Source organism: Mauremys reevesii, linkage group 25 (assembly GCF_016161935.1).
Source record: "Mauremys reevesii isolate NIE-2019 linkage group 25, ASM1616193v1, whole genome shotgun sequence".
Lineage (NCBI taxonomy): Eukaryota > Metazoa > Chordata > Testudines > Geoemydidae > Mauremys > Mauremys reevesii.
The window spans coordinates 9,028,208-9,050,042 of NC_052647.1; the positions used below are offsets into that span (position 1 = coordinate 9,028,208).

Consider the following 21,835-nt stretch of genomic DNA (forward strand, 5'->3'; position numbering starts at 1 on the left):
GGGGAGTCTGGATAGAATTCCACATGGGGAGAGATTGGAACTGGTCAGTTTATAGAGAGGATGCGAGAGAGGGATAGAAAACAATGAATGGTAACTTGCTCTTTGGGGCACGGACCATCTCTCTGTTCTGTGTTGGTTCAGCCCCCAGCACTGTGGGGTTCTGGGCCATGACTGGGGACCCAAAGTGCTACACAACTCAAATAACAACAACAGCTACATTGTTACATTACCCATATAAGCACAAGGAGACACTCAACCCAACTGAATGGTTTCTAATTAAGAATTTATAAAAGGAACTATTTTCTTACACGATGCATAACTAACCCATAGTACTCACCACCATAGGATTGTATTGAGGCCAAGAGCCTAGCAGGATTCAAAAATGATGAGCCATTTACATGGAAAAGGAGGATGTTCACCATTCCATAGGATAGGATTTTTTAAGAAGACCTATACATCCCCATGCTTCAGGGCATGAGCCAACCTGATTGGGGTCAGGAAGGAACCTCACTGTGGGCAGGTTATTCCACTCTGGGGTTTCTTGCACCTTTCTCTGAAGCAGCTGGTGCTAGTCACTGTTAGAGACAAGATACTGGATTAGACAGAGCAGAGTGCCAGTTCCTATGTTCCTTCTTTGGCCATGTCTACTAGTAAATTAATGAGAGAGAGAGAGAGAGAGAGAGAGAGAGAGTGAGGACTAGAAGAAGCTTGGTTGGAATGATCTTCTGGCTTGTACATTTCAGCGGCAGATTACCAGGACCGGAAGCTGAAGAAATGCTGTGAAGACGGGATGCACGAGAACCCCATGGGGCACAGCTGTGAGAAGCGGGTTGGGTACATCCTGGATACAGATGAATGCAAGAAGACCTTCCTCGACTGCTGCAATTATATCAAGACGATACGTGACAAGCTGCAGCGGGAGCTCCCTCTGGAACTTGCAAGAAGCAAGTACCAGGGTTTCAATATCACTCAGAGGAACAAGACAGGGGGAATTGTTAGCGAAATAAGACCGTGCCATGTGACCCAACCCTGCTCATGTTCACAAATCCCCCTGGGGTGAGATGGGCTTGAATGCAGTGGCAGCAATCCTGTTAGTCTTGCACTATGTTGATATGGGGACCCAGATGAGTCAGGGTAATAACCTCTTCACAGGTCGCCGCTGAGGTTTAACCTTTGTTTCTAAAGCACAGTCCTCTACCACTTGAGCTAAAGGGATAACTCCCTAGCTAGGAATAGTAGTAGGCTCTTACCTTTGCAGAATATCCACTAGAGGGCGCACATGTAGCACTGAGCCAGTGGCTTATACCAGTTATAGGAGCCCAGAAAAGGCTAGCTCATGGGGGAACAGAAAGGCAGGCATGGAGAGGAGAAGCCTGTGGCTTCCCCTCCAGCCATTCAACCACATTCTAATTCATGCTCTTCTGGGCTGGCAGCATCAAAACTTGGCAATGTAGGTCAAACCAGGGATGCTTTCTGATCAGTTCTAGAATAGGCCAACCCCCAAATCCTTTCAGGTTTGCCCCATCCCAATCAGTGTCACAGCAAAGCCAGACGGTCTGTGATTTGATTTCCCAGGTGACCTGGATGAAGATTTCATGTCCGACGAAGATATCACCTCAAGGAGCCAGTTTCCAGAGAGCTGGCTGTGGCAGGTGGAGCAGCTGAATGAGCGACCAAATGAACTGGGGTAAGAGCATGTGGCCGTGCCACTCCCATTCATCAAAGGGCCACATTCAGATGTGGTATGGTGTAGCTCCCACCAGGGCCGGCGCTTCCATTAGGTGACCCTAGGCAGTTGCCTACGGTGCCAGGATTCGGGGGGCGGCATTTTGTGCGCTTCCCACGGGATGCACGGGAGCTTCCAGTTCCGCTCCCATTGCGCTGCCGAAGAAGGACCTCAGTCCTAAGATAGAAGGATCTCAACCAGCGCGGGCAAACTTTTTTTGGCCTGAGGGCCACATCGAGTTTCTGAAATTGCATGAAGAGCTGATTAGAGGAGGCTGTGCCTCCCCAAATAGCCAGACGTGGCCTGGCCCCTGCCCCATATCCCACCACCCCTGCTTCTTGTCCCCTGACAGTCGCCCTCTCCCCTGGGACTCCTGCCCCATCTACCCCTCCCTGTCCCCTGACTGCCCCAGAATCCCTGCCCCTTATTGCCCCCCGCCACCCCATCCAACCCCCCTCCTCCTTCCTGACTACCCCCCTGAGGACCCCTGCCCCCATTCTACCCCCCTGTTCCCTGCCCTCTGACCGCCCTGCCCCCTATCCACACCCTTTCCCCCTGACCACCACCCTGAACTCCCCTGCCCTCTATCCCCGCTCCCTGCCCCTTTCCCTTACTGGAGCACTGGTGGTGTTACAGTTGCACCACCCAGAGCACCAGGACAGGCAGCCATGCTGTCCGACTGGAGCCAGCCACACCACCGCGCAGCACAGAGCACCGGGTCAGGCCGGCTTTGCAGCTGCGCTGCCTGGTAAGAGCTTCCAGCCTCGCTGCCCAGAGCATTGCACTTGTGGCACAGTGAGCTGAGGCTGCGGGGGAGAGGGGGCAGCAGGGGAGGGGCCAGGGCCTAGCCTCCTGGGCCAAGAGCTCAGGGGCCAGGCAGGAGGGTCCCGCAGGGTGGATGTGTATGTTGTTTGCCCACCTTTGATTTTGGCCCCCTAGCTGGGGAATGTCCATGAGTCCTAGCTCCTTCCTTCTGTAACAGGCTCTGTCTTTCTCTTTCCATGTAGAATTTCTTCCAAGACGGTGCCTATTTTCCTGAAGGATTCCATCACCACCTGGGAAGTCCTGGCTGTGAGCCTTTCAGAGACCAAAGGTGAGGAACACCACAAGTTCTCCAGAGAACAGGCAGAAAAGCTAATGGGGAAAAGACACCAGGCCACAATGGGCCTTGGAAAGGCCACAGTGAGATGGAACAATCGAGAAGACAGCAGACATGTTTCAGGACTAAAGTATAAGCCCCGCTGTCTCTGACCCTGGGTCTTTCCCCATTGCAGGGATCTGTGTGGCTGACCCCTATGAGATAACAGTAATGAAAGATTTTTTCATTGACCTCCGGCTGCCCTACTCTGTAGTGAGGAATGAGCAGGTGGAAATCCGGGCTATTCTCTACAACTATCGAGAACAACAAATTAAGGTAAGCTCACCGCCTCATGGGGCTCTGGAATGGACCTGAGGTGTCAATGCTTTGACAGACAGCCAAACGAAAACAAAATGGTGGAGAGGGATAGTTCAGTGGTTTGAGCATTGGCTTACTAAACCTAGGGTTGTGACTTCAATCCTTGAGGGGGGCACTTAGGGAACTGGGGTAAAAATCTGTCTGGGGGTTGGAATAGATGACCTCCTGAGGTCCCTTCCAACCCTGATATTCTGTGATTCTTCTAGGGCCTGATCCCTTTGGAGCTGGACACCCTTGTCTCCCATTGACCTTGTTGGGTGCTCAGCACCTTGCAGGATCAGGGCTATGGAATCCACCCAGTTAAGAACAGTCAGACCAATGGTCCATCTAGCCCAGTATCCTGTGTTCTGACAGTGACCAGTGCCAGGTGCCCTAGAGGGAATGAACAGAATAGGCAATCATCAAGTGATCTGTTGCCTATTCCCAGCTTCTGGCAAGATTGCATGATATAGAGGGAGATTTTAAAAAAATCTCCTTCCGACTGCCATTCTTCTCTGGCTGGGCCTACAAATCTGTGAATAGGTGCCAGGTTTGGAGCTTTCATGCTGACTCAGACCAGGAGGGTCTCATTACTTACACTCAAGAACACCACAGGCTGAGAGCCTCTCTGAGGCAAGACAGAACTGGGGGTGGTCCTGAAGGGCCTCTCAGGAAGGAGGTCAGGATACAGTCACATGCTTTGTAAGTACAGTCCTGTCTGTTATTTATTAAGATTAAAGGCAAACTCCAGTCAGAGGATACGTTTTGGATCAATGTCCTACAGTGTCATGGTGTGCAGACTGCCTGCTCATGAATCTCTGTTCTTGTCTCAGGTCCGGGTGGAGCTGATGCACAACCCAGTTTTCTGCAGTGCATCCACTTCCAAGGCTAAATACCGGCAGATCCTTGAAATCAAAGCCAAGTCCTCCCTGGCCGTGCCATTAGTGATTGTGCCATTGCAGCTGGGATCTCATGACATTGAGGTCAAGGCAGCGGTGTTTGGCACTTTTGTGTCTGATGGTGTGAAGAAGAAACTTAAGGTTGTGGTAGGTATCAGGTGATGGGGGCATGATACCTGCTGGATGGTAAGAGGCTGGAGGCCAGATTGGCTGGCTTCTGGAATCGGTGCTGTACCTTAACCTGTTAAATTAACACCCTGCATCTCCATCCTCATTTCACTTCCTCCCCTCCCCTGTGGCAACTACAGCAGGGCTGGGGCTGGCCAGGTTATCTTGCACTCGATTCTCTGAGCCATCATATAAGAGACCTAGGTTCAGTTCCTCAGGCTCAGGGAATTGCTCCTTGGATCAGTGGGTGCTGGAATCAATGTAGACTCAGTGAACCCAGGGAGAACCTCATATCACTCAGCAAAGGAGCAGCATTGGTGGGTTGTGAAGGGTGTCCCATTGGCCCACCCCAGGAGATCACTGCAATGCTGGGTGAGAGGAAGATCCTCCACTGAAGATCAGGGAGTAGAAAAGTCCTTCAGGGAGGTCACAGAGCAATGATGGAATGAATTGAGCTTCTCACTTCCTCGCCCTGCCAGACTCTGTAGACCAGATTCATAAGAACATAAAAATGGCCATACTGGATCAGACCAAAGGTCCATCTAGCTCAGTATCCTGTCTGCCAACAGTGGCCAATGCCAGGTGGCCCAGAGGGAATGACCAGAACAGGCAGTCGTCAAGTGATCCTTTCCCTGTCGCCCATTCCAAGCTTCTGGGAAACATTTGTCCCGTTCATCTGTGGTGGAATTAGTGGTGTTATGCTAGGGAGGAATTTGGCCTAGGGACTTCTTCTTGGATGTATCCTAACCAGGATCCAAAATGAAAGGGGACACTGCCTGAGGTTGAGGTCAGATTCCAGACTCATTGGGACGGAACCTGATCTCAGTTTCACTTGACTGCTGACTTCCAAAGTGGAGTCACTCCTGATTCACGCTGATCACAAGATCAGCAAGTCGCTCACCTTTTCCTGTTGCTCTTCATTGTTTCTGAATGCTACTGTGCTTACTATGCTTTTGTCGTTCCTTTCTAGCCGGAAGGGATGAGGATGTCCAAAACAATTAAGTCTGTAGTATTGGATCCATCTGCGAAAGGACCAGGTGAGTAGCCGCACTGCTTTGCGTTTACATGGCACCTCTCATCCTGAAGGTCTCAAAGAATTCCACAATCTATAGCTAATTTGAGGGTCTCTCTGTTTTTGGAGCCCTTGTATCTAACCCAAACCCTTAATCGAATATGCAGCAAACTTCCCTGAAAAATTCTACCCTGGCATCCGATCGTGTGTGGGAGATTTCAGTGGGATTGGTTTTGTGTTGGCTGAGATGGAGGTCAAAATCAGACTCATCACGGAAGACTAGAACCACATATGCAGAGCAATTCAGCTGCCACTGAAATGCAGCCACCTCTGCCTGCCCCGTATTCATAGTTTCCTGATTCCCATCTCAGCTGTCTCCTCCCTCCCTTTTCCCTAGCACATCAGTGGATTTTGCAGGGCTCTCTATGAGTGTTGTAGAGTATTATTCAAGGACCAGCAGCAAAGCTCAGCTGGCTGGACGGATGGCATTTCAATGTCTCTTCTCCTTGTCCTTCCTTTTCAGGGGGAGTCCAGGAAGAGAAGGTGAAAGCGGCAGATATAGATGACATGGTTCCAGACACAGAATCGGAGACCAAAGTCAGCATCCAAGGCAAGGGCCTCTGATTTGAAAGTGTTTTATGCTTTAGAAACAGAGTGAAGGGAGCAATGAATTTGTCTCTGGTAGCCACACTCACAGGAGGTGGACCGATTACCCACTTGGTTCTCTTACAACTGCCTACGTGCACTATCGAGCATTAATGGCCAAGAAACAGCAAAGTCGTTGTCAGTGTGTGGCTAAGCAGGCGCTGACAGGAGAGACAGGTGCACAGAAATAAGGAGCACCCAGGTGGAAGCCTATGTCTCTGGACAGGATGGCCTAGTGGTTTGAGGCCTAACTTAGTATTTCAGAAGCCTGAGTTCAAGATCTTGCTCTTCCACAGATGTCCCTGGTGACTTTGGGCAGCTCGCTTAGCCTGTCTGTGCTTTAGGTCCCCATCTGTAAAATGTGGATAATACCCCTTCCTTTAACCCCATTCAGCTCAACCAGCAAGGGCTGGTGCTTTCAGAGTGGGAGTGTCCAGGTTCTATCCCCACCGCTGGCAGGGCTGGAGTGAAGTACCTAGGAGGGCTTGGTGAGAAATGCTCAGAATATTGCAGGGACCTTGTCAGCACACAGGGCCTGGATCAATGGTTGCTGGGTTAGGATCCAACCTTCATGGGGTTTGGGTGTGCTCAGCACCATGCAGCATTGAGCTCTCAATCTGCCATTGCCCGCAGAGAGGTCTGTCTGTCTCTCTGTCCCCACAAGCGCCTGCTCTCCGTGCTCAAATTCACGTCATGTTATTTCCTTGGCCAGGAAACCCTGTGACAATCATTGTCGAAAACTCCATCGACGGGGCCAACCTGAAGCACCTCATTGTGACGCCGTCTGGCTGTGGGGAACAGAACATGATCGGCATGACCCCCCCGGTCATCGCCACCATCTACCTGGACAGCACCGAGCAGTGGGAAAGGATCGGGGTGGAACGCAGGGCCGAAGCCATCAAGTTGATCATGCAAGGTAAGTACTTCTCATGCCAGACAGCAAATCCTGCTTCAGGCTCGCGTTAGGGACACAGGAACTGCCCCACAGGACTGGCCGCGAGGTCCATCTAGCCCAGTAGCCTGTCTCGGAGAGTGGCCGGTACCAAATGCTTCAGAAACCTCACGTTAAGCAGAGTCAGGGATCAGGCAGCTAGCCTGGCACTCAGGGGACACCATTTCAGTTCCCTGCTCTGCCACAGACTCCTGGTGTGATGTTGGGCAAGTCACTTAATCTCTCTGTGACTCTATTTCCCCCTCTGCAAACTGGGAGAGTTGCAGTGCCCTGCTGCACAGGGGGGTTGTGAGGGTAGATGGCAGGAGCTCCGCAAGCTCCCACCGGCACGTGGCCCTGCCCCCACTCTGCCCCTCCCCCTGTGGGCCACCCACGCTCCGCCCCAAGGCCCCGCCCCACTAGGCTTCTCCCCCCTGAGGCCTTGCCCTTGCTCCACCTCCTCCGGCCCCCATTCTGCCGCTCTCTCCTCTCCGCCCCCTCATCCCCCGTCACTCACCCATAAGGCCATAAGAAAAAACTGGGAGGGGCCATGGCCCCCTGACCTGCCCCCATTCCGGCACCCCCTGTAGGTACATTGAAGATTGTGAGTCACCCGGGTACTATGGGAATGGGGGCCAGATAAGCCCCTAAAATAGAGAGAGAATCTGCCTCCCACTTTAGGTCTCCTACTCCCTTTAGAGGTTGGTTTAAGACCTGAGGCATGAGGTTTAATATCCCTCCCCCAGTGTACACCAGCATTAGTCATGATAACTCGGAATAGACCTTCCTGTGCAGAGAAACACCCAACCTCGTTTTCAGTCCTGCTGGGCTTTTGGGCTCCTGTTCATTGCTAGCCCATGGCTGTTGTGCGGGGGATGGGATGGTCGTAGGGTGGAGGCCATTCACCCACAGTTCAAATCCGTGTCAGGTTGGCACTTGGTAGCGAGGAAGGAGAGAGAATCTCATGATCATTGAGAGAACTTGGTAGGTTTCAGCCTAGCTCCTGAAAGAACAAGGTGTCCCTTTCTCTACACCGCAGGCCCCCTCGTGAGCCGCCTAAATTAGGCACCGAGTCTGAACTACAAAGATCCCATCCCTTAAGCTTTTACAGTATGGGGAAACTGAGGCAGACGGTGACTTGCACAACAGCACATCACACAGTGATTGACAGAACTGAAAAGTGAACCCAGGAGTCCTGAATCACAGCACCTTGTTCCAAACACTAATCCATCCTCCCCTCCTGGAGCCTGGCATAGAACCCAGGCATCCCGCCTTCCAGATCCCCATACACTGTAATCACTTGGCCCCATTCCCTCCCCGAAGGGAGGATTCCTGCTGGTGAGGAACAGGGCAGTGCCCATGCCAGTCGGCTTCCCCACCAGACAGCTTTCTGCCTTTGCTTCCCTTGAGTTGCTGTGTCCCTCCTGAGAGACACCTGCAGAAAAAGGGAGAGCCTCCCAACTCAGACAGCAGCGGCAGGGGTCACAGTTCTGACTTGGTTTGCCTTACGCATGTAAAGTCCTTATTAGACGCTCGCCAGACATCGCACAGCTCCTTCTTCCTCTCCCTGTTTCAGGTTACACGCAGCAGATGGCTTACAAAAAACCTGACTTCTCATACGCCGCTTTCAAAGACCGGCCAGCAAGCACTTGGTGAGGACAGTGGGTTTTCTAATGCACCCTCTTGCTCAGTGTTAGCCTGACCCTACACATGCAATATGTGATCCAGAGCAAGTCAGTCTCCAGCCCAAAACCAGAGAGCAAAGGTCAACACACACAACCCAACCGCTGTTATTTTATTAATAAAGCTTTAAAACTTAAACCCTAGGTGTGCTCCTTGATCCCCTCCCTTACCAATCCTGCAGCATCAGCCTAATCACCTAACGCCTCAGGCAAATTGGTAACAAAAATCTGTCACAATTCCCCCAGGACTGATGCTCGGGCAGTCCCTGGGACTAGCCACACCACCTGTGGAAGTCACAGAAAGTCATGGAATCCGTGACTTCCACAACCTCCATGACAGATTCACAGCCTTAGTAATGAACTCCAGGTCCTTTCACTTTTAGATGGATAGTTTGTAGCTGGCTCAGACTAACCGTTACCATCTTGACGGCTGTTCACTGGCTTGTGTGAAGTTGAGTTTGGTGACTCTCCGGTCCAGTTCCCAGAGGCCTGCTGTCCACAGCGGGCCCTGAACCCCACCATCCTGGTCAGACCACTGCAGGCAGGGAGAGCTCGGTACATCTCAAGTAGAGCCAGCCGTAATAGGGAGCAGTGTCTGGATGCGCTTTCCCGGACAAGTGGTGACATTTTCCCTAGCTCCTGCTCACTCAGGTTACCATAAACTGACCCACGTGAACATCACTCCATTTACTGCTGTGAAATGTCTCAACTCATACCTGAGTGCAGACGGTCCAGCTAACACAGTGAGGGCAGTTCTGGGAAGGCAGGAGTGATCGTGATGTGATTGATTCTGCCCTCAGGCTGACGGCGTATGTGGCGAAGGTCTTTGCCATGGCTAAGAAACTGGTGCCCATTGAAAACCAAGTTATCTGTGGGGCGGTGAAATGGCTGATCCTGGAAAAGCAGAAACCAGACGGAGTCTTCCAAGAAGATGCCCCCGTAATCCACGGAGAGATGGTTGTACGTGTTTCCTTTGACTTTTACACACCAATCACTACCCACCTCAATCATCACAGCAACTTGTTGGTTCATAATTCAAAGGGACGTCTTACTGGGCTACATCCCAAAGTCTGTGCTCACGCAGCCTGATCTCCTCTTTCTCTCCCGGTGCAGTTACATGGGCAGCAGTGAATGGAGATTCAGGCCCAATGGGCCAGATTGTATCGATTTAGTCCTTAGTGGACTTCCTGGAGTCTTTGTCACTTCTCCCTTGTTGGGGGTAAACATTCTGCTGGGGGTAGATCATTTTGGGTTTTGTTGTTGTTTGGGGTTTAGGAGTGGATAAAGTGGTCATTGCTGGAACTAGGGGTGCCAGGGTTGGGATTTAGGGGTGCCAGGGTTTAGGGCGTGTCAGTGTTAAGATTTATTAGGCAAAAGGGGGTGTTGGTATCAGGCTTTTGGGGGTGTCAGTGTCAGGATTTAGTGGTCTCAGTGTTAGGGTTTAGGGTAGGAGGGGTTGTCAGAGGCAAGATTTGGGGGTTTCAGGGTCAGGGTTTAAGGTGTAGAAGGGGATGTTGGTGTCAGGATTTTGGGGGCATAAATGTCAAGTTTTAGGGGTGTCAGGGTGGGGTTTAGGGGTTGAAGGGGTGTCAGGGTTTAGCAGAGGTGCTGGAACTAGGGGTGCACAGGGTGCTGCAACACCCCCTGGCTTGAAGTGGTTTCCATTTATATACAGGGTTACAGTTTGGTTCAATGACTCTCAGCACCCCCACTATAAAAATTGTTCCAGCACCACTGAGGTTTAGGGCTGTCAGTGTCTGGGTTTAAGGGGTCTCTGTGTTAGGGGTCTCAGTGTTAGGGTTTAGGGCAGAAGGGGGTGTCCATGTCAGGGTTTAGGGGGTGTCCGTGTATGGGTTTATTAGCTAGAAGGTGGTGGGGTTAGTGCTCTGAGTGTTATTCTCGTGGTGGAAAGATGTCTCCAAAGGGGATAGTTTTGCAACATTTACTAAAAACACTTAGGCTCTGGCCTGGCCTGATCTCCACAGGCATTGGTTCCCCAGCCAGCTCCCCTCAACTGAGAATGCCTTGTCCTCACCTCTCATGCGCTTCGTTCCGGACTTAGTGATTTGCATTGCCCCAGAGGAGTGCAGCTTTCTTGGTGCTTCACAGGCCAAAGTTTGGTCTTTGATGTCACTGGGGCTTGATCCATTAATACACGAGAAGCTGCCTGGGAGCTAGTGGCAGGACCTGAGCACCGGCCTGGTGAGCTAAATTCTCTCACGTTGGTTTAATACGAAGCATCTCTATTGACTTGGATGGAGTTCCTCCACACTGACAAAGGAGTAACTGAGATCAAAACCTGGCCCGTTGCACGACAGGTGTCCGTTAGCAAAAGGGAGGTTCAGCGATAGGTCTGTCCATGACTGAGAGTCCATTTTTGGGTAGCATTCTAGGAAGCATGTGTTCTGTTATAATTTCCTATGCTGAGGTCCTGGGATTAATTCTTTCTTTTCATGGTACTCGGGGGATTTTCTTATCCCAAATCTGTCCTTTGCTCCCCTTTAGGGAGGGTACAAGGGGGCTGAGCCTGATGCCTCTTTAACGGCTTTTGTGTTGATTGCATTGGAAGAGGCCAAGGACATCTGCAAGGATCAAGTCAACGTGAGTATCCCTTCACCGTATATTCACTTCTATGCTCATACCCAGGTTTTCCCATCTTTCCATCCCCTATGAACCACGCCCCATGGCATGTGGAATTTGCTAGGGAAGGAGCTAGTAAATTTACATTTATTCATGCCACATATAAGCAAATAAAAAAAAAGTTTCCTCTAAGCTTATAGAAACAAAACTTATAGATCCAGAACATTCTAGGCAGTTAGTGAAAAATGAACCAACGCACGGAATACCGGAAACATTTTACTTCAAACATTCGATTTCCTCTTTTTCTTTAACAACAAAAGCAGCATCCCGAGCCCAGCATCCCCCCGCCCTCCCCCCAAGTCCAGCACCCAAGGCGGTTGACTGGATTGCCTGCCCCTAAATCTGGCCCTGGTCTGTGGTATCAGACAGAAGCTGCAAGAGAGGAGGATGAGATGATGTGGTGGGCACGTACAAAGAGGGGATGAAGAGAGTCATAGGCACCGACTCCATGGATGCTCTGGGGCTCAAGCACCCATGGAAAAAAAATAGGGGGTGCTCAGCACCCACCAGCCACAATGGTTCGGCCCCGGCTGGCCACCGATCAGCTGTTTAGCAGGTCCCTGGGGCTGGCCACTGATCAGCAAGAGGCTGGCGGGAGGCGCTTGGGGGAGGGGACATAGAAGAGGGAGAGGTGGACCAGTGTGTGTGGGGGGGTGATGACTTTGAGGGAGGGGATGGAGTGGGGGCAGGGAGAGGAAGAGCAAGGGCGGAGCCTCAGGGGAGGGGGCGGATCACTGACAGGAAGAGGTGGATAGATCCTGCATGCGAATCGTGCAACAAAGTTGTGAAATGGGCTACAAATGCAATAAAAAATAAAGTATTCAAAAATTTAACAAATGCAGGGGGTGTCGCCAAGGACACTGGGGCGCCATTGGGCTAGGGCTGGCCCTGCCACCGACTTTGGTCTCAGTCCTGATGACATCTGCACGTGGTCCAGAAATGTCCCCTTTCGCTCTGCATGTGGTCCAGAAATGTCCCCTTTCACTGCCCTCAAATATCTCACTTCCATTTCTTCAGCCTCCTCCGTCTTTCACCAGCACAAAATTCACTGTGAAATTAAATAAAGCTGGAAGCCACATGAATTCGTAATGTCTTAATGTAACCCACACACCTCCTGGGTGTGGTGTTCTGTCCCATCTAGTGGCACTAAGATTACTTAGAGAGAGATTAATGAATCTGCTCTAGAGCCTTTGGGCTTTTAGTTCATGTAGTAGAGGCTCATGCATTTAACTCCGCAGGTCCCAGATTCGATCCTGCCTGCCGACAACTAGGGTCTGTCGGTGTTACATTAACACCACCCAAAACCTCAGCCTAACTCATGAGTTTGATTTTGTGTTTTCTTTGTCACCTCCTAGAGTTTGGAAGGCAGCATCAGCAAAGCCGCTGAATACTTAGCCCAAAGGTACCAGTCTCTAAGCAGACCATACACTGTGGCTCTTTCGTCCTATGCCTTAGCGATGGTGGGGATGCTGAACACCGAGAAGGCGCTCATGAAAGCTTCGACAGGTAAATCAGAGCATCTTATCAAGTACTGGAAAGATGTGGCCACGTCAGGATGGGGTTCAGGGAAGAGAAGCAAAGGAGTTTGGAGAGGGATTAATTTATGAGGAATGAATAACAGGCATAGATTTGTTCCTTTTGTCCAGATTTGAGATTGATCAGACTGGGTGTAAATCCAGAGTAACTCTCCTGGGTTGAGTGGAGTTACTCCAGATTTACATTAATGTGTCTGAGATCTGGATGAGGAGAGATATGTGGTATTACTTGACCTCAGGAGGAATCTGAGAGCTCTGTATGTATATCTAAAGGATGAGAGAGAGAAGAGGGTGGGTCAAGAGGATGTAACTAGATGAAACTGAACAAAGGGGAATTTCAGAAGACAGAGAATAATATTACGCACAAGGAAAATGGAGTTTGCCCCATTGTTTGGGATAGTTAAAACAGGGCAGGACAAAGCTGTTGTCTAAATACAACAATGTTGTGTTGAAAGGTGCCAGGTGGGTCTTTGATCCCAAAACAGTCACAGACCTTGGCCATGAATACAATACAGGTACTATAGCAGCACAGCAACAGTGCAGCAGCTATGCCGGTATCACCCCCTATTGTAGACGCAGACTGCACTGATGGAAGGGGTTTTCCATCACTGTAGGAACTGCACCATCATGATCAACTGTAGCTAGGTCAACTGAAGCATTTTTCCATTGACTTGGCTGTGTCTGCACTAGAGGTTAGTTTGGCATAGCTATAGCGCTCTGGAAGGGGGTGTGTGTTTCACATGACCTGAGTGACACAGCTATGACAACCTAAGTTTTAAGTATAGACCAGGCCCTTGTTCAAGTTAATGGGTGTGCCAGGCACTCTTTCAGACTCAGTGGAAGGAGCAATCAAGACTCTTTTTGTAGTAGACACAGCTAAAAACAATGCAGGGACTGCCCAGGGCACACAGCAGGTCAAGAGCTAAGGCCTGTGGGCTGAGGGGTTTCCCTGATTGCAAATGCAGGGGCTAGTATGTTGGTTTTGCACCCTGGTTCTGCCTGTTAGAGGCAGAAACCAGCTGAAAGCCTGGAGAAGTGTTATGAAACAAGCAGAGAGACATTGCTTGTTGGGCCTGGAACTCACTTCAGAGGCGGACTTGGGGATTTCTCAGCAAGGAAGGTGCCTACTTTTGGTTTCCCTTATGCTCAGGGAAGCAGGACTTTCTGTGCATTTTCATAAGCAATCAGGTTTACACCATAGAACGTACCTGAGGTCTATCACCAATTCCTCAATGTAATTGAAACAATCCTCCAAGACCCAAAATATTGGGTATCTGCTCAGCCCGAAAGGGGCAACAATCGGTTCAACTTACCGATTCTCCATGCAGAAAGTTGGGGAAGGAGTCAGGTGATGGTATGGTCCAGTCAGATCTGCTCAGAATGAGTGGATGTCCTTGGGGAGAGTCCTTTAGCTCGCCTTCTTTGCTGCTGCCTAGGGGGAAATCGCTGGGAAGAGCGGAATGCCCGCACCTTCAACATTGAGGGCACCTCGTACGCCTTGCTGGCCTTGCTGAAAATGAAGAAGTATGAGTTGGCCGGTCCCATAGTCAGATGGCTGAGAGAGCAGAACTACTATGGAGGGGGCTATGGATCTACCCAAGTGAGTATGATCCTTATAGTCCCGCGTATCCTTCCAAGACTGTTTTGTGGGCAGGTCTCCCATCGGAAGGGATGGGATTCTGATCACTTGAGTCATTGTAGAAAGTCCTGGAGAATGCCCAGTAGAGAACAGTCCTGCATTGCCTGGAACATGGGCAACGTGACCTATCAGGTCTTTGCCATTGTTAACCTAAGGCAGAGACCAGCATAGGAGCATGACTGAATCTTCTCACAAGAGGCTCCATCCCGCCAAGGTGATGGGTGTGAGGACATGCTTCTCTTTAAGACAGCGAGTTGTCCCGGGGAGTGAATGGGCCTTCTCTTCCCATGGGCAGAAACTCACACACATCTGGACTCATTCTGGCATTTGTTTGGTTTTTGGCCATTGGTCTGGAGACAGGCTACCAGGCGTTTACGACCAATGTCTGAGTCCATATGACAAAGCCATTGTTGAATCATGACTAATCTGAATCAATTTGTGTTTTATCCATCTCTAAGTAGAACTGCAAGCTTATGGTTTTTTGGATTCTGTTTTTAAACTGTGCTTACACGAAGCACTGGAGAGGATAAAAGCTCTACTGCTTGTGACAGCTAAATAAAGATGGAGTGTCCTCAGATATCCCTCTCTTCCCTGGAGTTCGGGGGCCACTAGGAACTATAGAGTCTGTCTGTGTCCAGCAGCCTCAGTAGAGAAGCCCCTTTACATTCCTCGCTACTGAGTTTTGTCTTTTCTCTACCAAAAAGGATGCTACAAGCTTGGGTGGGAGTGGTCTATATTTTTGGAGTTACGGGCCATGTGTTCTATCCCTAACACTGTGCTGTGTGTGGTATAGATGTCTACACACCTCCTGGGTATGGTGCTCTGTCCCCTCTAGTGGCACCGAGACCACTTAGAGAGAGCGATTATTGCGTCTGCTACAGCCTTAGCTAAGGACCACATGGCTTTTAGCTCATGCAGGAGAGGCTCATGCATTTAGCAAGAGGCCCCGCGTTCAAGTCCCGGACAAGCCCCCATTTGTAATACCAATAGACCCTGGTTGTTGGTGGGTAGGATTGAACCTGGGACCTCAGGAGCTAAATGCATGAGCCTCTTCTGCAGGAGCTAAAAGCCACGTGGCCCTTAACTAAGGTTGTAGCACACTAATTAATCTCTCTCACTAAGTGGTCTTGGTGCCACCAGGAGGTGTGTGAGTTACATATACATAGAAGGAGCCACTATCTTGTTGTGCTGTGTCCAGCTGACAATTGGCCCATTAATAGTTAGGGGTGATGGGAAGCTAACTGACCATGCACGATTTATTTATTGACCATGGGTTCTATTCCTGGCTTGGCCACTGGCTTCCTGGGTGACCCTGGAAAAGTTGTTACTTCCCTGCCCTGTGCCTCCGTTTCCCCATCTGTAAAACGGAGATAAAGATATTGTACTACTTTGTAAAGTGCTTGAAGATCTACTGATGAAACACCATGTTGGAGCCAGGTAATATTATTATATAACCCTTTGCCTGCGTGAGAACCCAGTGGAACCCTGGTGTTTTCTTTCATTGTATTTTTGGTTCCTCTTCATTAAAGAGTCTCTTTAGAAGTTGTCAGATGTTCAGCGTAATAGGACAATAAGGTGTAACCCTCTTATCTTCCTCCTGGTGTTCTAGGCGACCATCATGGTGTTCCAGGCTCTTGCGCAGTACCAGATAGACATTCCGCAGGAGAAAGACCTGAATTTGGACGTTTCTATTCTCCTGCCACGTCGTGCTAGTCCAATAAACTACAAAATCTTAAACCAGAATGCTCTGGTGGCCAGAACAGCAGAGGTATTGTGCTTCTCTGTGTGATTAGTACAGATCACTGATTATAGAGAAAGGGGATTTGATTAGAACCTCCTATCCAAACCCTTTTGGGAGGAGGAGGGGAATTCATATTCCCAGCACCAGATCCAAATGAATTCATACTTTTGACTCAGATTTTTAAAACCAGAAGGGACCATTATGATCATTTTGTCTGACCTCCGCCATGACACAGGCCAGAGAACCTTACCTACTAATATCTGCATCAAGCCCATAACTTCTAGCTGAGCTGTGAGCGGTCTCTTAGGTAGATATCCAGTCTTGACTTAAAGACTTGAAGTGATGGAAAATCCACCACATCCTGTCAGGCCCTAGGTTCTAGGCAGTCAGGCCTGGTGGTTGGAGCTGGCTGGAGCGTCAGGACTGGGCCAAGGGCAATGCTGAAATCGGGCTCTGGGGACAGGCCGTGGGTCAGAATCCACAGACAAGCCAAATCAGGATTGAAGTCAGAGTTTGGATGCAGGCCAATGGTCAAAGCCAGGTTGGAATCAGCGAGGGCCTGGGGGGCCAGGAGGCAGATGCAGGCTGGAGCGGGGCTGGAGCAAGGTCAGAGCAGGGCACAGAGGAGGCTGAAGTGGGCTGGAACAAGGCTCGGGCATGGCTGGGGCAGGAACAGGAACTGGATCAAGGGCAGGCCAGAAGCCTGGGGAGTCTGTAACACTGCAAGGCCGGAGGAAGGTCCCTGGCTGACTAGTGCTGTTGTGTAGAGTAACTCTCAGCTCTGATGGGGACAGTGAAATACTTGTGCCTGGGGGTCATCTGGCCTGAGCCCTGACCAGGGATAGTCACTGCAGGCTCCGTTGGAGGGGTGAGTCACTGCAGCTGGGTGAGCAGCCCTGGGCTGGGTGGGGTTTGCCTCACACATCCCGAGGTAAATTGTTCCAGGGTTAGTGACCTGGAGTGTGTGGTTTTGAGCTGAATCCAGAAGTAGGAGGGGATGGGTTGCTGTTTAGGCTTGGCTCTGGAGAAGCAATACGTCTGGAGATCAAAGAGTTACTGCCTGGGAAGTAACCTTTTTTCTCCTTCATGCTATTGTCTCTGCAGAGTCCCCCCAGCCCCTCCGGGTGAGTGACTGTCAATCTCACCAGCTTCATTTTCTTCATTAGCTTCATTTGCCCTGTCTTTAAATAATAATAATAATGACGTACAAAAGAAAATTAACCTTGGATCAACTTTACAGACCAAATGGAATGAAGACTTCACTGTGAAGGCAGAAGGAACTGGACAAGGGACCTTAACCGTAATGACAATTTATAATGCAAAGCTACGGGAGGATGAATCTCGGTGTAAGAAGTTTAACCTGAGGGTATCGGTCGAAGAAGCCCAGGGCGGTAAGTAATTGCCTGTCATTTCTCTTCTGAAGCTTGCTGTCAATCCTCAGATCTGGACAAATTTGGCTCAGTTACACCAGTTTAACTCCATGGACAGCAGCAGATTTACACCGATGTGTAAACCATCCACCATCTCTGCAATCACATTCTTAACTTTGGAAAGTATTTTTGTGAAGCTTCTTCAAACTCTCCCAGTTCCCAAGTCCTACAAAATTATACCCATAGAGCAGGTACTAAATAATATTTCCAGCTATTATATGTTCTAAGTTGCAACTAATGCAGGGTCATTCCTGATGAGGGAGCAGATGCTGCCTTCTCTCATCCTGACACTTGTTAGCAGCACAGTTGGAGCATCAGATGTGGATGGGAACACAGGCCAGCTACTCTGGGTATTGTCTCCCTCTAAAGTGGAGATGAGCCCATGCCAGGATGTCTGGTTACAGACCCAAACTTCCAGTGCACATATTTCCAGACAGCATGGGTGTGAAATCAGCATCATCCAGCATGGGACAGAAGTCAGGATCTTCAGCACCCAAAACACAAGCCTCTGCTGCTTAGTCTAAAGGAACAATTTCCTTTAGCTGAGAGTAGCTGATTGCTAGTTGCGAGGGCTGGCCAGTAGAGGGAGATATGACCACACATTAGACCAGCATAGGCTAGAGGATCAAGGATTTTGGCACTGCTTTTACAGAAATAGGAGCCAACCTTAAATTGTTCTTAACTTTTCCAGCTGTCCAAGTTCACACACATGGGCTCTCTCTGTTTCAATCTCCTCTGTCTGATAACTCTAGATTATATTTTGTTTGTGCCAACCAGCTGGGAGAGGCTTTTTAGTTAGTGTGCCAGGGACAGGAAGAGTTATTTATGGATTGCTGGAGGGGAGAGGAGGTTTATTGAGGGATTTTTCACACCTACCCTAGGACCTGTTTGATTACTAAGCCATGTTAGTACACCTAAAAAACAAAAGAGGGTTTATCTGGCATGAAATTTACACTGAGATATTAATTTCTTTTCTCTTCTGCAATGTTTCTAGTTAAGAAGCCGGAAGGAGCAATGCGTTCAGTCTATATTAAAATCTGCATCAGGTGAGAACAGTGCCCTTTAATGACAGATGATAAATAGATGGACAGATGCAGGGGGTAGCTGGAGAATCCTGGGCTATGCATTTTTCTATGGAATGGCCAAAAAAGTTATGATAAAGCAACAGGAGCTAGTGGAGCGATCACAAAATCAATGTTCAAGTGATGAATTCTGATCAAAAGGTATTTTCTCTTCCTCTTGTTAGGTTCCTCGGTGTGGTTGATGCCACAATGTCCATCATCGATGTCTCCATGCTCACTGGCTTCTCACCAGACGTGGAAGATCTTAAGAGAGTACGTCAGTGTAATCTGAGAACAGGGAACGTAATAAACAATGGAGTGGCTTGACTGGGGCTTTCAGATGAGAAAATCCAATGCAGCAGGCTCCAGGGTTAAACCTGGAGGGAGACCAGACAGCTCTAAGGATAGGAAACCACAACCAGTTCTCTCCAGGTCGGGGATGGAATGTCATCTCCGTCAGGCAGTTTTGGGGGGCCAGTGTACAGTGGGGCCAGAATTTAAAAAATATGGCTTCCCTTTAGATCCTCTGACCTACATGGTGCAGAGGTATTTGGGCCTGAAGAACTGTGGATACAGAAAAAGAGGCTGCACAAAGAAGCCAGGCCCCGAAGGAGTCATTGCAGTGAATTGCTGTCCTGGTGTAAAATGAGGGTGGATTATTGGGCAGACAAAGCCAGGGATGTTTCCAGCATTGGTGTTATCCTCCTGCAGCTGTATAAAATCAGCCAGGATGCTAAACCAGAACTATAGCGTGCCCAGAGCTGCTGCTCGGCTTGTACTGAGCATGCTCAGTAACATTTACTGACACTGCTGCCCTCACTCTCTCCCTGCCCCCGCCCCCCACTATCTGCAGGCCTGGCACTTCGTAGCCCCGGCACCTCTGGGCCCTGGCATTTCGTAGCCCCGGCACCTCTGGGCCTGGCAGTTCGTAGCCCCGGTACCTCTGGGCTTGCCGCGTCAGTTATGAAAGTAAAAAAAAAAAAAAATTGCTTGAGTCCCGGCACCTCTTTCATTACACACATAAGCACTGTGCATACGTACACCGTGGTCACTGAACCTGGGACCTTTATCATGAAAAGCAGAACTGTTTCAGCGAGAGTACCAGCTCCATTAGCTGTGGATAAGGTTGCCAACTTTCTAATCACACAAAACTGAACACCCTTGCCCCACCTCTTCCCTGAGGCCCTGCCCCTTTCTTGCCCCTTCTCCAGCATCTGCCCCCCTGCTCACTCCAGCCCCACTTTCACCGGGCTGGCCAGGTGGTTGTAGTGTGAGAGGGGATGAGGGCTCTGGCTGGGGGTGCAGGCTCCAGAGTGGGGCCCACAAATGAAGTGTTCCAGGTGCAGAAGGAGATTCTGAGCTGGGGCATGAGGTTGGGGTGCAGGGAGCAGGTTAGGGCTCTGGCTGGGGATGCGGGCTCTAGGGTGGGGCCCGGGATGAGGGTTTGGGGGCACAGGAGTGGACCCGGGCTGGGGCCAAGGGGTTTGGAGTGTGGGAGCAGGCTCAGGACTGGGGCCAAGGGGTTGGGATGCAGGAGGGGCTTCATGGTGCGGGCTCCAGCCACGCTGTACTTACCTCAGGTGGCTCCTGGAAGCGGTGACATGTTCCCCCGTCTCCTTGGTGGAGTGGCCAGGGGGCTCTGCTCGCTGCCCACACCTGCAGGCACTGCCCCTGCAGCTCCCATTGGCCACAGTTCATGGCCAATGGGAGCTGCGGAGCTGGTGCTCGGGGCGGGGTCAGTGCGCAGAGCCCCTGTGGCCACTTTTGCACCTAGGAGTCGAACATGCCGGTTGCTTCCGGGAGCTCTGCAGAGCCAGGACAGGCAGGGAGCCTGCCTTAGCCCCCTTGCGCTGCTGACTGGAGCTGCCAGGTCCCTTTTCGACCAGGTGTTCCGCTCGGAAACCAGACACCTGGCAACCCTATCTGTGGATTATATAGCAGGTTAGTGTCCTACATGCACATTGTATCATGGGAGATGTGATCACAAGCAAGACACCACTGAGTCACGTAGTGAATTGCTGGGTGTTTTTCGCCCAGCTGCAGGACTTTCACAGAGACGCTGCCTTACCCACAATGCCTCTTGCTTTTCCTTATTCACATTTAGCTTTCCCAAGGGGTCGACAGATACATTTCCAAGTTTGAAATCGACAAAGCCCCGTCCGACAGAGGCAACCTCATGATCTACCTGGACAAGGTAAAGACTCGACAAGGGGCTTCTCTGATCCTGTGTTAATTTCATGGGCTCCTGCTGAGTCAAACTGCACTCCCAGATACACCCTGGCATCCCCGCAGACGTCAGCAAGTTGACAAACTGCAACCCATGGCCAAATTTGACTGACTGGCCCAGATTCAGGCTTTCCACAGGGAATAACTGAATGGGCCAGACTCTCAGCTGATGTATGTGGATGTAGGCCCATTGACTTTAATGGGAAATGCAGCATCTGATATTAAGTCTGAATTTGCTTCTCTGTGTCATTCACTTCTCTAGTTCTTCTTTCCTCCACCTCCCTCACTTTCTCTTTCCCCTCTTCTTTCCCCAACATCTCCCCTTCTCTTATTCTTTTTCATTCTCTCTTTTCCATCCAGCCACCCTTCAGCCTAAGCAATCCTGTTATTTCCCCACCCCCACCCAGGTTTCTCACACAGAGGATGAATGCCTGCAGTTTAAAGCTCACCAGTTTTTCGAAGTTGGTCTCATTCAGCCGGCATCCGTCACAGTCTACGACTATTACAGCATAGGTAACAGATTGCAGCTCTCCTCACCATTCAAGGCACCATGGCTTCAAATTCTGCTCTGGGTCACATTAGTATCATTACCTCTTGCAGTCTTTTGCTGCAGTACTTAGGCATCATTATCCCCCTGTAACAGAGGGGATGCACTGAGATGGTAAGAGACTTGCCCTCAGGTAAGGCCTAGACAGCTAGTAGCACAGCTGGGAGCAGATTGCCAGTTCAGAGCTCTAAGTACAGCTTCCGCGCACACAGTCCCCTCCCACCATTGGAAATAGAACCTAGGCGTCCTGAATCCCCATGTCCTGCTCTACACTAGCTCACGCTCCCATCCTTTTCCAGATTACTGTACCCCTTTCAGGAGTCTGATTTGTTGTGCGTACCCCAGTTTACCTCACTTAAAAATGACTTGCTTACAAAATCAGACAAAAATACAAACGTGTCCCAGCCACACTAGTACCGGCAAATTGCTGACTTCCTCATTTTTTACCATATAATTATAAAATAAATCAATTGGAATATAAATATTGGACTTACATTTCAGTGTGAGACGTGAGCCTG

At 50.1% G+C, this 21,835-nt stretch overlaps 1 protein-coding gene across 1 annotated transcript in view; it reads left to right on the forward strand.

The window, feature by feature from the left end:
- Positions 1-21,835, forward strand: part of LOC120391361 (complement C3-like) — a 50,044-nt gene that overhangs the window by 21,597 nt on the left and 6,612 nt on the right. Inside the window, exons 17-35 of the mRNA XM_039514933.1 lie at positions 744-944; positions 1,576-1,687; positions 2,734-2,819; positions 3,001-3,140; positions 3,995-4,207; positions 5,199-5,265; positions 5,764-5,850; positions 6,598-6,801; positions 8,393-8,468; positions 9,299-9,458; positions 11,004-11,099; positions 12,494-12,644; positions 14,110-14,273; positions 15,922-16,080; positions 17,294-17,444; positions 18,478-18,529; positions 18,730-18,817; positions 20,649-20,738; positions 21,178-21,283. Of these exons, the coding sequence (XP_039370867.1) occupies positions 744-944; positions 1,576-1,687; positions 2,734-2,819; positions 3,001-3,140; positions 3,995-4,207; positions 5,199-5,265; positions 5,764-5,850; positions 6,598-6,801; positions 8,393-8,468; positions 9,299-9,458; positions 11,004-11,099; positions 12,494-12,644; positions 14,110-14,273; positions 15,922-16,080; positions 17,294-17,444; positions 18,478-18,529; positions 18,730-18,817; positions 20,649-20,738; positions 21,178-21,283 (2,403 nt within the window). The remainder of the gene's footprint in view (positions 1-743; positions 945-1,575; positions 1,688-2,733; positions 2,820-3,000; positions 3,141-3,994; positions 4,208-5,198; positions 5,266-5,763; positions 5,851-6,597; positions 6,802-8,392; positions 8,469-9,298; positions 9,459-11,003; positions 11,100-12,493; positions 12,645-14,109; positions 14,274-15,921; positions 16,081-17,293; positions 17,445-18,477; positions 18,530-18,729; positions 18,818-20,648; positions 20,739-21,177; positions 21,284-21,835) is intronic.